The following is a 13,863-nucleotide window of genomic DNA, read 5'->3' on the forward strand; positions in this document are numbered from 1 at the left end:
TACGTCTTCACGATCCAACCGATCAAGCACCGAAACTACGGCACCTCCGAGTTCGAGCACACGTTCAACTCGATGACGATCCCCGGACTCCGATCCAGCAAAGTGTCGGGGAAGAGTTCCGTCAGCACGACGGCGTGGTGACGATCTTGATGCACTATGGCAGCAGGGCTTCGCCTAAACTCCGCTACAGTATTATCGAGGATTATGGTGGCTGGGGGCACCGCACACGGCTAAGGAATAGATCACGTGGATCAACTTGTGTGTTCTAGGGTGCCTCTACCTCAGTATATAAAGGACCAAAGGGGGGAGGCTGGCCGGCCACAAGGGGTGCGCCAGGAGAGTCCTACTCCCTCTGGGAGTAGGATTCCCCCCCCCCAATCCTAGTTGGAATAGGATTCGCGGAGGGGGAAAAGAGAGAGAGGGGGCCGGCCACCTCTCCTAGTCCTAATAGGACTAGGGGAAGGGGGAGGCGCACAGCCCATGTAGGGCTGCCTCTTCTCTTTTCCACTAAGGCCCATCATGGCCCATTAGCTCCCGGGAGGTTCCGGTAACCTTCCCGGTACTCCGGTAAAATCCCGATTTCACCCGGAACACTTCCGATATCCAAACATAGGCTTCCAATATATCAATCTTTACGTCTCGACCATTTCGAGACTCCTCGTCATGTCCGTGATCACATCCGAGACTCCGAACAACCTTCGGTACATCAAAATGCATAAACTCATAAAATAACTGTCATCGTAACCTTAAGCGTGCGGACCCTACGGGTTCGAGAACAATGTAGACATGACCGAGACACGTCTCCGGTCAATAACCAATAGCGGGACCTGGATGCCCATATTGGCTCCTACATATTCTACGAAGATCTTTATCGGTCAGACCGCATAACAACATACGTTGTTCCCTTTGTCATCGGTATGTTACTTGCCCAAGATTCGATCGTCGGTATCCAATACCTAGTTCAATCTCGTTACCGGCAAGTCTCTTTACTCGTTCCGTAATACATCATCTCACAACTAACATATTAGTTGTAATGCTCGCAAGGCTTATGTGATGTGCATTACCGAGAGGCCCCAGAGATACCTCTCCGACAATCGGAGTGACAAAACCTAATCTCGAAATATGCCAACCCAACATGTACCATTGGAGACACCTGTAGTACTCCTTTATGATCACCCAGTTACGTTGTGACGTTTGGTAGTACCCAAAGTGTTCCTCCGGTAAACGGGAGTTGCATAATCTCATAGTTATAGGAACATGTATAAGTCATGAAGAAAGCAATAGCAACATACTAAACGATCGGGTGCTAAGCTAATGGAATGGGTCATGTCAATCAGATCATTCTCTTAATGATGTGATCCCGTTAATCAAATAACAACTCATTGTTCATGGTTAGGAAACATAACCATCTTTGATTAACGAGCTAGTCAAGTAGAGGCATACTAGTGACACTTTGTTTGTCTATGTATTCACACATGTATTATGTTTCCGGTTAATACAATTCTAGCATGAATAATAAACATTTATCATGATATAAGGAAATAAATAATAACTTTATTATTGCCTCTAGGGCATATTTCCTTCAGAGGCGCAGCGAGGCGGGGCTCGGGCACGGGCGGGGATCAATGTCAACCGCGTTCGTGTCCAACAAGTTCTTGAACTCGGTTGTTGCATTGTTTGAACCACCGCTATAGCGAACTATAAAAAGTCATGAGCTATCGAGAATAATGGCAAAAAATGAAAGGGAATCGCCAAGACCGAAGACGCATACCTTCCGGCCATCTCGTCGAACACCTCGCTCGCGGGGGAGCGGCACCGTTGAACGGCATCGCTGGAGCACCTCCTTGCGGGGGGGGGGGGGGGGGTGGAGTGAGAGGTTGAAGAAGGTGGCTTCTTTGAAGCCGGAACCTTCCTCCGCTTTACGGCCGCGGCCTTGCCGACCTTCTTCGCTGCCGGCCGGGATCGCGTTGCCGCGTTGGCGCCCGGAGCGCGGGCCATCGCGGCGGGGGCAGCCGGATTCCCGCCCTGCACGACCACGTTGCCTTGCCGCTTGCGGGCAGGCGCGGCTTGTGCTTGGGCGACGGCGGCGGGGCCAACATGGCCGGCGACGAGATCCGCCCGAGGGGAAGGAGCGTGCGCGACCTCGACGGTGATGGGGGACAACATTGGGTCGTCCATGGCGATGAGGGACGGCCGGGGAGGACGAACCGGAGCTTGCGGAGGGGGGAAATGGTGGCGAAGGGTGCGGGGAAAGGGGAAAGGGCGCGCGGAAATGTCCCTCCTGCCAAATCTCGCGGCAGATAGGGATTGAGCTCTGGTCGGCCTCCCAGCCCGTGAAGATAGAGGTTGGGGGAGAAGATTTGCCGTGCCCCGCAAAAATATTTGCTGGTCAGGGCGGGATGCGGGGTCTGATCGTGCAGCTTTTCTGGCCCCGACCCGCAATTTGGCGGTTATTTTGCAGGCCGGGGCGGGATGCGTGGTCTGCTAGAGTTGCTATAAGTAAACCACACCTATATATGCAAACCAAGAGTTAATTTGAGCTCAAATTGCATATAAATCAAATAAACTACTACATATAATTACTCCCAAACTAAAACCCACAAATCACGATACTTATAGAGCATTGCAAGAGCTAATCTAGCAATGAGAGATGAAAAGACAAAGTTGCTAACCTTTGTGATCAGTTGGATGGATGGGGAGCCTTCAAATCTTGACAAATTTTGAGCAAAATGAAGGACAGAGAGCTCGATCGCAGGCTGGAGGAAGGGTTTATACAGGAAGATCTTTAGTCCTGGTTCATGACACAAACTAGGACTAAAGGTGATCTTCTAGTACCGGTTCATGCCACGAACCGCGACTAAAGGGACCGGTGGGGCCCCAGCCTGACAGCAGCCTGTCACCACCTCTTTAGTCTAGATTCGTGACACGAACCGGTAGTAGAGGTTCAACACGAACCGGGACTAATGATGCCCGCCCACCTAGCCGTTGGAACCGGCACTAATGGTTCGTTTACAAACCGGGACTAATATGTCTCACGTAAAATAGTTTTCCTACTAGTGGGTGCTGCTTCTGCAGAACTATTCTCGCAGTCCATATGGATCACCATTGTTTTCTTGTCTATAAGAATTTGATTGTATAATACATTCTGGATCTTGAGTTCTTGACTAATACCTTTATATCCATGTTTTTTCAAAAGACATGTGTAATTGGTATTTTGTTGATATGAAAATACTGCAGTACTTTATAAAAAAAGGAGCAGCGTATTTTGCTACTTTTTCTGAAAAACTTCAATAGATATTTCCTTCCCAACAAGAGCCTCGGGGGAAATGTCGCCAGAGCGGGCTTTGTAGAAAAACAGAAATTTGAATAACGCTCACCCAATCCCAGGCAGTCCGGGCCCACATCCGGCCAGCCCCCGCATGTAATACCTTCCATTTCCTGCCGGAGCCATGTAAATAGCTACCATTTCCTGCCGGAGGCAACGTATATAAATAGCTACCATTTCCAGCCGGATCCGGCCAACCGGGCGACCGCTCTCTCGCTGCAGTTCACACCCATCTCCGAGGCTCCCACCTACCAACCCCCGCCCCCCTGCCACCACCAGCAAGCACACCACCATGATGGCCGCCGCCGGCGCTGTGACCAGGAGGAGCATGCCCTTGTTCGACGGCGGCGTGTTCCTGGGCGACGTGGACGTGCTCCTCCCACCAGGAACTGAAAGCGCATCGTCCTCTTGCATGGATCTCGGCCAACCGGCCGTGTTCCCGAGGAACGAGATCCGGATCAGAAGCCGGTCGCCGGCGAGCGAGAGGTGCCCTCCGCTGGCCGTGCTGCAGGTCATCAGCGCCTACTCTTTGCGCTGCAAGCTCGAGGCCAAAGCAGCGGATCTCCATCCCACGTCCCTTCTGCACAGGCTCCACGACTCCTGCTGGAAGAAGGGCATGGTATATGTGGCATCTCGTCTAGCCATCTATGGCCTACGATTTATGTTTTCTGGATCTCCCATGGCTTGCACACATTTTTAGGTTTATGATATACATCCCGAATTTCTGGATTTTAGCTGGGGGTCAAAGTCTCGTGGTACTGAATTAGACGAACCAACATCATATCAATTCCATCATTTTTTGTATTTTACAATTAACAAGGAGAATACAGCAGGTAAAAAGTGGTCTGGTTGATTTGCTCCACCAGTAGTGCACTTCATACTTGCCACAAGGTTCAAGGTTGTGTCCTTCCAGTGCAGTAGCTCCATGTTTTGTTACATATATTGCACTAAATCATGTGTAGAACCAATAATATATATAGTTCAGATGTAGCATCCCGAATTTCTGTTTTTTATCCGGGCCTCAAAGTCTCATGGTTTTTATCCGAACCAACATCATATCAATTCTTATTTTACAATTAACGAGGATACATGAGGTAAATAGTGCCCCCCTTGATTTGCTCCACTAGTAGTGCACTTCATACTTGCTTGAAGGTTCAAGGTAATTTTTTCCTACCAGTGCAGTAGCTCCATGTTTTGGTACACATATTGCATTAAAATCATGTGTAGAACCAATAATATACATATAGTTGAGACGTAGCATAGGATGACATGAACTTCCCATGACTTCTGATTCAATTAAGTGAGGTATATGGATATGTGTAAATTATTAATTCGTCTCATCCAATCATTGTGCTGTGTGTAGACTGCTGTGGTGGAGGCCGGAGAGGAGGAACTACACCTCATTGCTATGCAAAGCAAGCAGGTGAAAGGTCTAGCTTGCTTCTGGTGTTGGTCTGCACCAACGGGGCTTTACGCGGCATGCCTTTGGATGCTTAATAAGCAATGTCTAGCCCTCGTGCTTGACCTTGATGAAACCGTTGTGTTTTCTAACACAGCGGAAATGTTCCAAAGTCGGTTGGACAAGATTATGTCAGGCTTGGAGGATTCGGAGCTTGATGGTGCTAACGAATCAGCAATGTCTGACGAGTTCAATCGGACTTTTAACGATAAACAGTTGCTTGTCGATTTCAACGAAACAGGTATTATAACTATGAGTTGTCTCCAAACAGTGAGGAGCCATGATGAACAGGGCATGTTGCATAAACCCAGTGGACAGCTCGAGTTTATTACCCGTCCTATAATCAGGTTACAGGGCAGGAATGCGGTACTGACTCGCATCGCTCCAACGGTATGACCTAATTTAATACTATATTGTAAATCACCAAAGTATCCTTAATATAATTAGTTGCTAGTTGAAATGCTGTTTGAAAATTTCTTCAGTGATGCTCATCAAATTAAGCCACAATATCCGTAGTATTTTGGTTGTAGCAGATTAGTATTTTTATTGTAGCTGATTAGTATTTATGTTGTATACAAACTAATCTTAAAAGTCCATAAAGGACCCTTATATTGTTGTTTACATTGTTTTGTTTAATTTATGAAAGCAGTTCTAGACGTCAATGATATTACTCTGTTAGACATGTGGCATATGGTTTCGGGCTTCCGGCTTATAAGGAGCAGCCAACATAAAATACAGAGTTTAATCAGGATTCAAGCGACAGTGACATTGATCTCAAGATTGAACCCAATTTAATTAGGTTAAAATTCTTGAAACATTATTATCTGTGTAGGTCTATTTCCAAATAAGCTGGTTTACGCAAGCCAAATCAACAAAGTCCAGAAGAACCACAGCTGTGCTAGTAGCAGTATGCACACATCACAAGTATACTAAAATAGCGTTGTCTGTACAATGTTAATTGTCGATGTTTTTGGAGCTCCTCTTGTCCTAAAATTTACGTGCTTGTTTCTGCTTTCTTAATTTATTACACCAGTTATTTTCAAGTATATGTTTTTTGCGCAATTTTCCAATATGTTTGAAATCTTCGTATATTTTCCATATTTTCTTGTGAATATTTAATTACTTATATCATTGATTCTTACTTATTGCATATTACATGCCATTCAGGATCCAAGCACTGGTTATTTTGTAAACATAAGGCCTGGTTGGGATGATTTGAAGGGTTATTTGAATACTGCCAGTGGGCGCCAAAGATTTAAAGTCTATGTTTGCACAATGGCCGGAGGAGATTATGCTCTTGAGATATGGAGACTGCTTGATCCAGAAGGCCGTTTGATCAGTCTAAATGAGATTTCACAACGCTTAATATGTGTGAGGCCAGGTAAAATTAGGCACGATTATTTATTATTTTCTGTCATAAGTCTCACACTGGTTGCATGCTAAATACTGATAGCTACGCTGGATAGGAATAAGTACGTAGATTACTAGCTGCCAAGTTGTATTTCTTGAACACTGTACATGAAAACAGATAGTATATTTCTTTGTGTTAATGTTACGTAGCTAGCATTGCATAGCGTTTTGACTTAAAACAAGCTAATAATTAGCATTATTTGTGTCATCATGCATGTTATTGTTTACAACCATAAATACTATAAAATCTTTACATATGAGTAAATGAGACATTTGCCGACGGATGGAACACTGAGTAACACTGACTACATCTCTTGCTCGTACCTCATGCACCTTCTTTTTGTTGGATGTCAGATTCCAAGAAGTCACTTGAGCGTGTGTTTCAAGATAGCTTATGTCATCCAAGTATGGCCATGGTGCTTGATGACCGTAGGGATGTTTGGGATGAAAGAGATAAACGGCGAGTTTTTGTAGCACCACCTTACAAACCATTAGTTGACCCAGAAGACAAGGTAATTTATCTGTATCTTAATGCTTCTGTATTTTGATTTATGTAGGTCATATCTGGACTAGTCTAAAATGTTGCATGCATTTTACCTCAGGTGGCGAATGGTCATAGTGTGCTTCATACTCTAACAAATATTGCATGCCATGCCCGCAAAGGATACTTCAGGTTTATATACAATATATGAGATAATATGTTATAGCCTAATCTCTAAATATTTCCTGTTTTTGTCGGTCATATCTATTTAATCAACGGGTTATCTTGTAGTGACTTTGATGGGATGCTACTTAAAAATATAAATGAACTAATGTATGAAAATGAGGTATTGGATCTTCCATACAACCCAGATGTTGGTGACTACTTACAGTTTAAGGTATTTTCGTTCTACATTTATATCGTTTGATCTAGGCCTAATATTTGAAAATTTAACATCACTTGCAATTATATTCCAGAACAATAATACCGCAAGACACAATATTGCTCCTATGGTACGTAGCTGACAATACAAGTGGTGAAGTGGAGAGGAGGAAGAATCAATGAGCAGGTCAGTTTTGCTCAATTCTTTCTACTTGTTAACCTTCTTATAACTAGAGACATAAAATTAAGCTTATCTTATGCCTATTAATTGGGGATCCCTATTAACTGAAAATTATTCTCGAATATGGCATCATACAATTATAGGTCTTCCATTCTTTATGTTATTACAAACAGATAACTAAACTATAGATCAATTCTCATTATACACATACGACAATTGTAGTGACAAAATCATGTAACTTCATTTATGCAGCCTGGCCCTTTTGGTTCATAAAATGAGGTGAATCATCTCAACAACGCATTTCAGGCAATGGCCAGCAATGGAGCATAATTTCGTTGGGCAGTTCATGGCAGCTAGCTAGTGGTGGTGATCAAACCTAAACGAGGATTGGGCTAAATCGGTTTTGAAGCCAATGTACTTGTTAAGTTTGTTGAACTTCCTGACATGCTTGTGGTTTAATTTGTGTTACTCATTACCTCCTGAATTGTGGGTATTAGTTACAAACACTTGGACTTGTGGTTTTGTGTCATGTCACCACTAAACGTTGTGTATTACTGCAATTTTCTCACCACTATTATATAGAAAACGCCCACTCTAGCAAATTCATTGTCCTTTATTTATCCAGCAAACATTCCTTAAAAAGCACCATCTAGTATGTGTAATAGTTTTGACCGTTAGAGAAGATCCCCTCCCCGGGCGAATGTTATCTTCTCCTCATGTGCACCGCCCACCTCCCCAGCTATGATAGCCGCCTCGGGACAACCCCGCTCCGCCCTCTGACCACCTCTTCTCAACTGTATGTCTCCACCCGACAATGTCCGTGACCCATGATGCATCCGCCATATGCCACAGTCAACCGTAGACTTGGCGGGTCATGTGGCGGCGCTGGTTCCTGTTCCTCAGAGGCCTTGTCACTGTTCGTTGGGGCCTCCACAATGTCCAACAGACTTCTTTCAGAACCTCTATGTCTCCCCAACTTTTGTGTCGTGTCCTCCTCATGTGCGACCCACGCGTCTCATCCTTTGCCACCACCAGCTCGATAGCAACCTACACAAGGTTGGGTGGCCCCGACAAGGGGCTAGGAACATCACATGCTCGTCCCGCCACCCGGATGACTCCTCCACAACCTCTCTTTAATGCACCGACTTTTGGTGCTCTTGATGCTAGCGAGGTGTTCAGCCTTTTGCCCGGAAGGTAATTATGTCAATATGTGGGCGCCAACGGTGGAGAGGAAGAGGGGTAGGAAGAGGCCATCAGCGGCGAGGAAGAAGAATCTGCTAGAGGTGATGTAAGCATGACAATGATCATCATTGCTAATTGAGCAATATACCGAGAGTCGACTCTTCATTTAGTTATCAATAAGTTTGCCAAACTGTAACATTGTCAAGTAGTAGTACACAAAATTCAAAACCATGTTCCTAAATATTTAATTTAACGACTCCTATGAGTCCTAGAAAATTATTAATACCATTTCCTTGAAAGAAGCTTTATCATGTTTTTTACAAAGAGAAGGAACCAGAGATTTCACCGAGGATGGTTTTCTGACCTAAAAGAGCAAACATGGTGAAAACTAATCACCATTATTTTTTTGGTAAGGAAAACACGAAAATGAGCCATTTTAATTGTCATAGAAACTTCTGGTTGTGCTTGAATTTGGAAGTGAATCGTCAAATTTAATTTGAGTTTGCATGCAAAATCATCGTGCCCAGTCAAAATTACATTTCTAGACTATTTTTTTCATGCTACTACAAATAGTCCATATACTATTGCTATCATGATCCTTCTCCATGGCCGGGAGCAGCGAGATCTGGTGGTGGTGAGCATAGCAGGAGAGATATATTGGTTGATGTGAAGGAGGTAAGTCTCTCGGCAAAAAAGACGTGTCTCTTGATAGTCTTTCCTGTAAGAGAACCACTGACAACACGATTTTGACTACCCAAATCTCATGTCCCCCCTCAAAGCCTTTTCTTTCTTCTGTTGTGATATCCGAATGATGATGCATGCCTTTATCGAATTGTTAGCACGTGTGGCAATCTTGTTGGAAATATGCCTAGAGACAATAATAAAGTTGTTATTATTCTATTTCCATTTCCACAATTAATTTTATATTTCTATGCTATAATTGTAATGGTTTAAATGTGAAATTCATAGGCTCTGACGGGCCTGCCCTGCTGCCTAGACCAACGTCGCTTGGGTACTGGTCACCGAACGGGCGTCCGCGCGTCGGCTCTCTGCCAGGACGCGCTCCTCTCCTCGCTTGCTCCAGGAGCCCCTTGGTTTACCGCTGCCATGTATGATCGATCCAATCGATCTACTACACTGATGCTGCATGAACATACCTGTCTCGCGAAAACTCCCGTCGCGGCCGACAAATGGATCAAGCCGTCCGATTCGATTTCGCATCGCAAACTCCGATTGCTTCAAGGAACGCGAATAGAATCACATCACACCATTGCTCTTCCTTGTATCCATCCATTCACATGACCAATTACTGCACAATCAATTCGATGAATCTTTCCGCTTCACCTCCTCCTATAGATCAACAACTCCATGGCCTCTAAGGATCAAACCTTGCTTATAATACCACTTGTTAGAATAAGCAAGGTGCATAGTCGATCATGTGAGGTCCAAGTAGTCACACAAGGCATAACACGGAGATTTATCTATTGATTCATCAACATGGCTACACCCCCGGAGCATGACTATGGGTGCTCCTCATGACACCATCATAATACCGCACCCTAGTAGTTAGGGCTCTGGCACACGGCGCCGGCTCCCCCTACGTGCATGTGCTATTATGTTGGCATATGTCACATCATGTGTCTACCCCTGCATTATTTAAGAGGCTCGGGATACAAGTATCCTACTCGAACACAACTCATACCTTGTCTACACACAATACGACTCCAAGTCCAAGTGTAACCTACCTTGTATAAATATTTGACACAATTCTAATGGAGGGAAAGCGCAAGATGCATTGGCTGCATTGGGAGAAGATGACTAGAAAAAATGTCAGGGCGGCATGGGCTTTAGAGATATGAGAATCTTCAATCAGGCCCTCCTTGCGCGACAAGCATGGCAGATGATCTAGTCACCAGTCAGTCTTTGTGCACGTGTGCTGAAGGCTGGGCACTATCCCCAGGTGTTAGCTAATCTAGTCGTTGAGCTGTCTTTGGTTTTGTTAGTTTATTTCCTGTTCAAATAATTAGATAGGCAGGGAATGAGCTGCCATGCGTGCGTGCCATGCATGTAGCTTTGCATGGGCCTGAAGATCGGCGTCATCACGTCGTTGGCCTGGTAGTCTCACAGGTGGCCTAGGAGGCATGATCGGCCCTCGTGGGATGGCGCGAGTCCAGCGGATCATGGCGCATAGTTAGGATTGCCACCGGCATCTCTTTCCTTGTAGCAAATAAATAGCAGTTAAATAAAAACGGGAGAAGTCGCAATGTTGCACGTGATGCAAAAACCTCTGTCTACCCTGTGATTGTGAGATTAGCGATCCTAGTTTCCTAACACGAGGGCAATAATTTGGATATGGTGTTTCCTGGTCAGCCATTATCTACTTGGACTGCTATTACCTATGGGCTTGAGCTATTAAAGGAAAGGATGATATTGCACATCGGTAATGGCAACTGGATCCCTCGCTCCTCAGCACTCACACCAATCAGTCACGGGGGCCAGTCCAGGCTGAATCGAGTGTCAATTTTGCTGGACCAACATGGAGTATGGGATAAAGCACACCTTCGAGCAACCTCTGAACCAATTCATGTAGAGGCCATCCTGCATATCAGAACCTTGCCATGCTGGGAACCTGAGTACCTGACTTGCTCGCTTGAAACTATGAAAAAAAGCAAGCACTGAACACACTGTCCTCGAGTACACAGCAGTACAGCGAACAACAAGTTTGGAAGCAGCTGGTTCACATCTTTGGCTGGAGAGCTGTCTCTAATACGCTGGTGAAGTAAAAAAGAAGCGCCGCGAGATCCCAGTGAAGGGCTGGTGTCATATATTTTTCCAATCGGGCCTTGCTTGTTCCACTAATTCTTAACGAAAATACACAATCGTTTTAGCACCGTCCCAGTGGTAGCAAACCGAGAGAAGAACTTGTTAAAGCAAGAAAGGGGACTAAGAGAGGCGAAACGAGTCGGGGGGACTAACAGGAAACCTGCTACTAAGAGCTCGAAATCGATACTCTAAGCTACAGGGCGAAAACTTGTTACCACCCATGTAATGTTCAAACCATAACAGACATAATTCACTAGCAAACATCATCATGAAACTATTTTCGCAGAACACCGAATGATATGCCAGTGCCACACAGGAACATCAAACAACACGAAGACGCCACTAGAAACCAGTCTTCAGAAGCTAAGAAAGAAGAGAACTCATCCTGCGCCAGCTCCAGTCACAAGCGAAGTCGATGAAGCCTTCCGAGAATCTTCAACCATCAGGACCTATACTCCTTGCTAAAGCATCTTACTATCAATATCTTCCAAGAGATCTCACCACATCAGATATGCTCTCTATTAATGCTTGTCTTTCCTCCTTTCCTATGTTTCTTATGGGTTTTTACCATTTACTGGAAGGTACTCATGCGGGTTTTGACAAGCATAGGGGTGGATTTTATTGGAACACCACGGATAATAAGAAGAAATATAGGATGGTTAAATGGAGGATTGTGTGTCACCCCCAAACCTTGGGGGTTGGGTATTATTAAGAATTCAATCATGAACAAATGCCTTATTATTCAGTGATGGTCGCGAATTATTTGCTCTGATTCTGAGACATTGTGGTTATGTATCCTTAAAGGCAAATTCTTTCCTGTATCCAGCCCTATGTTTGCTTCGGCTGTTGGTGGCTCCCAATTATGGTGACAATTTATCAATGTCCAGAAAATTTTTCGTTCCTTGGTCAAACTTTCTGTTGAAGATGGCCCCTCGGTGCGGTTCTGGTTAGACTGGTCGACAGGTGAGGGGCGTCTCTCTATGTCTTTTCCTCTTTTTATGTTATTTTCTATTCCGTTCCTTCCCCTTTGATCTCCATACAGTGGGACCTTGGTTTTTGCCAGACCCTGTCTCCTGTAGAGCTAGAAGACTCGCAACGCCTCGCTGCTCTCTTCCCTTTGCTCTGGAATGTACGGATCAACATGAATACTTTAGAGATTATTGCTTGACTCAAAAAGGGAAACTCTTATGGGATCAAATTCATATATTTCATTGGTATGCTCGGCAACTATGCTTGAGATATGATTATACTTGTTGCTCTAGGATGAATGCTCCACACTGATACGTCTCCGTCGTACCTACTTTTCCAAACGCTTTTGCCCTTGTTTTGGACTCTAACTTGCATGATTTGAATGGAACTAACCCGGACTGACGCTGTTTTCAGCAGAATTGCCATGGTGTTATTTATGTGCAGAAACAAAAGTTCTCGGAATGACCTGAAACTCCACTGAGCGTCTTTTTGGAAATAATAAAGAATACTGGCAAAAGATCAAGACTAGGGGGCCCACACCCTAGCCACGAGGGTGGGGGCGCGCCCCCTACCTCGTGGGCCCCCTGGAGCTCCTCCGACCTCAACTCCAACTCTATATATTCACTTTCGTGGGCCCCCTGGAGAAGGATTCATCGCGTTTTACGATATGAAGCCGCCGCCAAGCCCTAAAACCTCTCGGGAGGGCCGATCTGGAGTCCGTTCGGGGCTCCGGAGAGGGGAATCCGTCGCCATCGTCATCATCAACCATCCTCCATCACCAATTTCATGATGCTCACCGCCGTGCGTGAGTAATTCCATCGCGGGCTTGCTGGACGATGATGGGTTGGCTGAGATTTATCATGTAATCGAGTTAGTTTTGTTAGGGTTTGACCCCTAGTATCCACTATGTTCTGAGATTGATGTTGCTATGACTTTGCTATGCTTAATGCTTGTCACTAGGGCCCGAGTGCCATGATTTCAAATTTGAACCTATTATGTTTTCATGAATATATGTGAGTTCTTGATCCTATCTTGCAAGTCTATAGTCGCCTACTATGTGTTATGATCCGGCAACCCCGAAGTGACAATAATCAGGACCACTCCCGGTGATGACCGTAGTTTGAGGAGTTCATGTATTCACTATGAGTTAATGCTTTGGTCCGGTACTCTATTAAAAGGAGGCCTTAATATCCCTTAGTTTCCGCTAGGACCCCGCTGCCACGGGAGGGTAGGACAAAAGATTTCATGCAAGTTCTTTTCCATAAGCATGTATGACTATATTCAGAATACATTCCTACATTACATTGATGAATTGGAGCTAGTTCTGTGTCACCCTAGGTTATGACTGTTACATGATGAACCGCATCCGGCATAATTCTCTATCACCGATCCATTGCCTACAAGCTTTCCATATATTGGTCTCCGCTTATTTACTTTTCCGTTGCTATTGTTACAATCACTACAAAATACCAAAAACATTAATTTTGCTATCGTTACCTTTTGCTACCGTTACCACTACTATCATATTACTTTGCTACTAAATACTTTGCTGCAGATATTAAGTTTCCATGTGTGGTTGAATTGACAACTCAGCTGCTAATACTTGAGAATATTCTTTGGCTCCCCTTGTGTCGAATCAATAAATTTGGGTT

General features: G+C 44.8%; 1 protein-coding gene across 1 annotated transcript; it reads left to right on the forward strand.

Annotated features, from left to right (window-relative positions):
- Nucleotides 1-3,620: 3,620 nt before the first annotated feature.
- Nucleotides 3,621-7,567, forward strand: LOC147957876 (RNA polymerase II C-terminal domain phosphatase-like 2). The gene is made up of 7 exons (XM_087531874.1): nt 3,621-3,944; nt 4,689-5,174; nt 5,952-6,165; nt 6,549-6,706; nt 6,797-6,867; nt 6,967-7,072; nt 7,544-7,567. The coding sequence occupies exons 1-7, from the start codon at nt 3,621-3,623 to the stop codon at nt 7,565-7,567; spliced, it is 1,383 nt and encodes a 460-aa protein (XP_087388000.1).
- The last annotated feature ends 6,296 nt before the right edge of the window (nt 7,568-13,863 follow it).

The sequence above is a fragment of the Triticum urartu genome, chromosome 7A, assembly GCF_056163025.1.
Source record: "Triticum urartu cultivar PI428250 chromosome 7A, HENAU_Tu73, whole genome shotgun sequence".
Lineage (NCBI taxonomy): Eukaryota > Viridiplantae > Streptophyta > Magnoliopsida > Poales > Poaceae > Triticum > Triticum urartu.

Coding starts and splice junctions, on each gene's coding strand:
- LOC147957876 (XM_087531874.1), top strand. CDS start 3,621: ATGGCCGCCGCCGGCGCTGTGACCAGGAGGAGCATGCCCTTGTTCGAC. Junction 5,175..5,951: donor TGACTCGCATCGCTCCAACG/GTATGACCTAAT, acceptor CATGCCATTCAG/GATCCAAGCACTGGTTATTT. Junction 6,868..6,966: donor GCCCGCAAAGGATACTTCAG/GTTTATATACAA, acceptor GTTATCTTGTAG/TGACTTTGATGGGATGCTAC.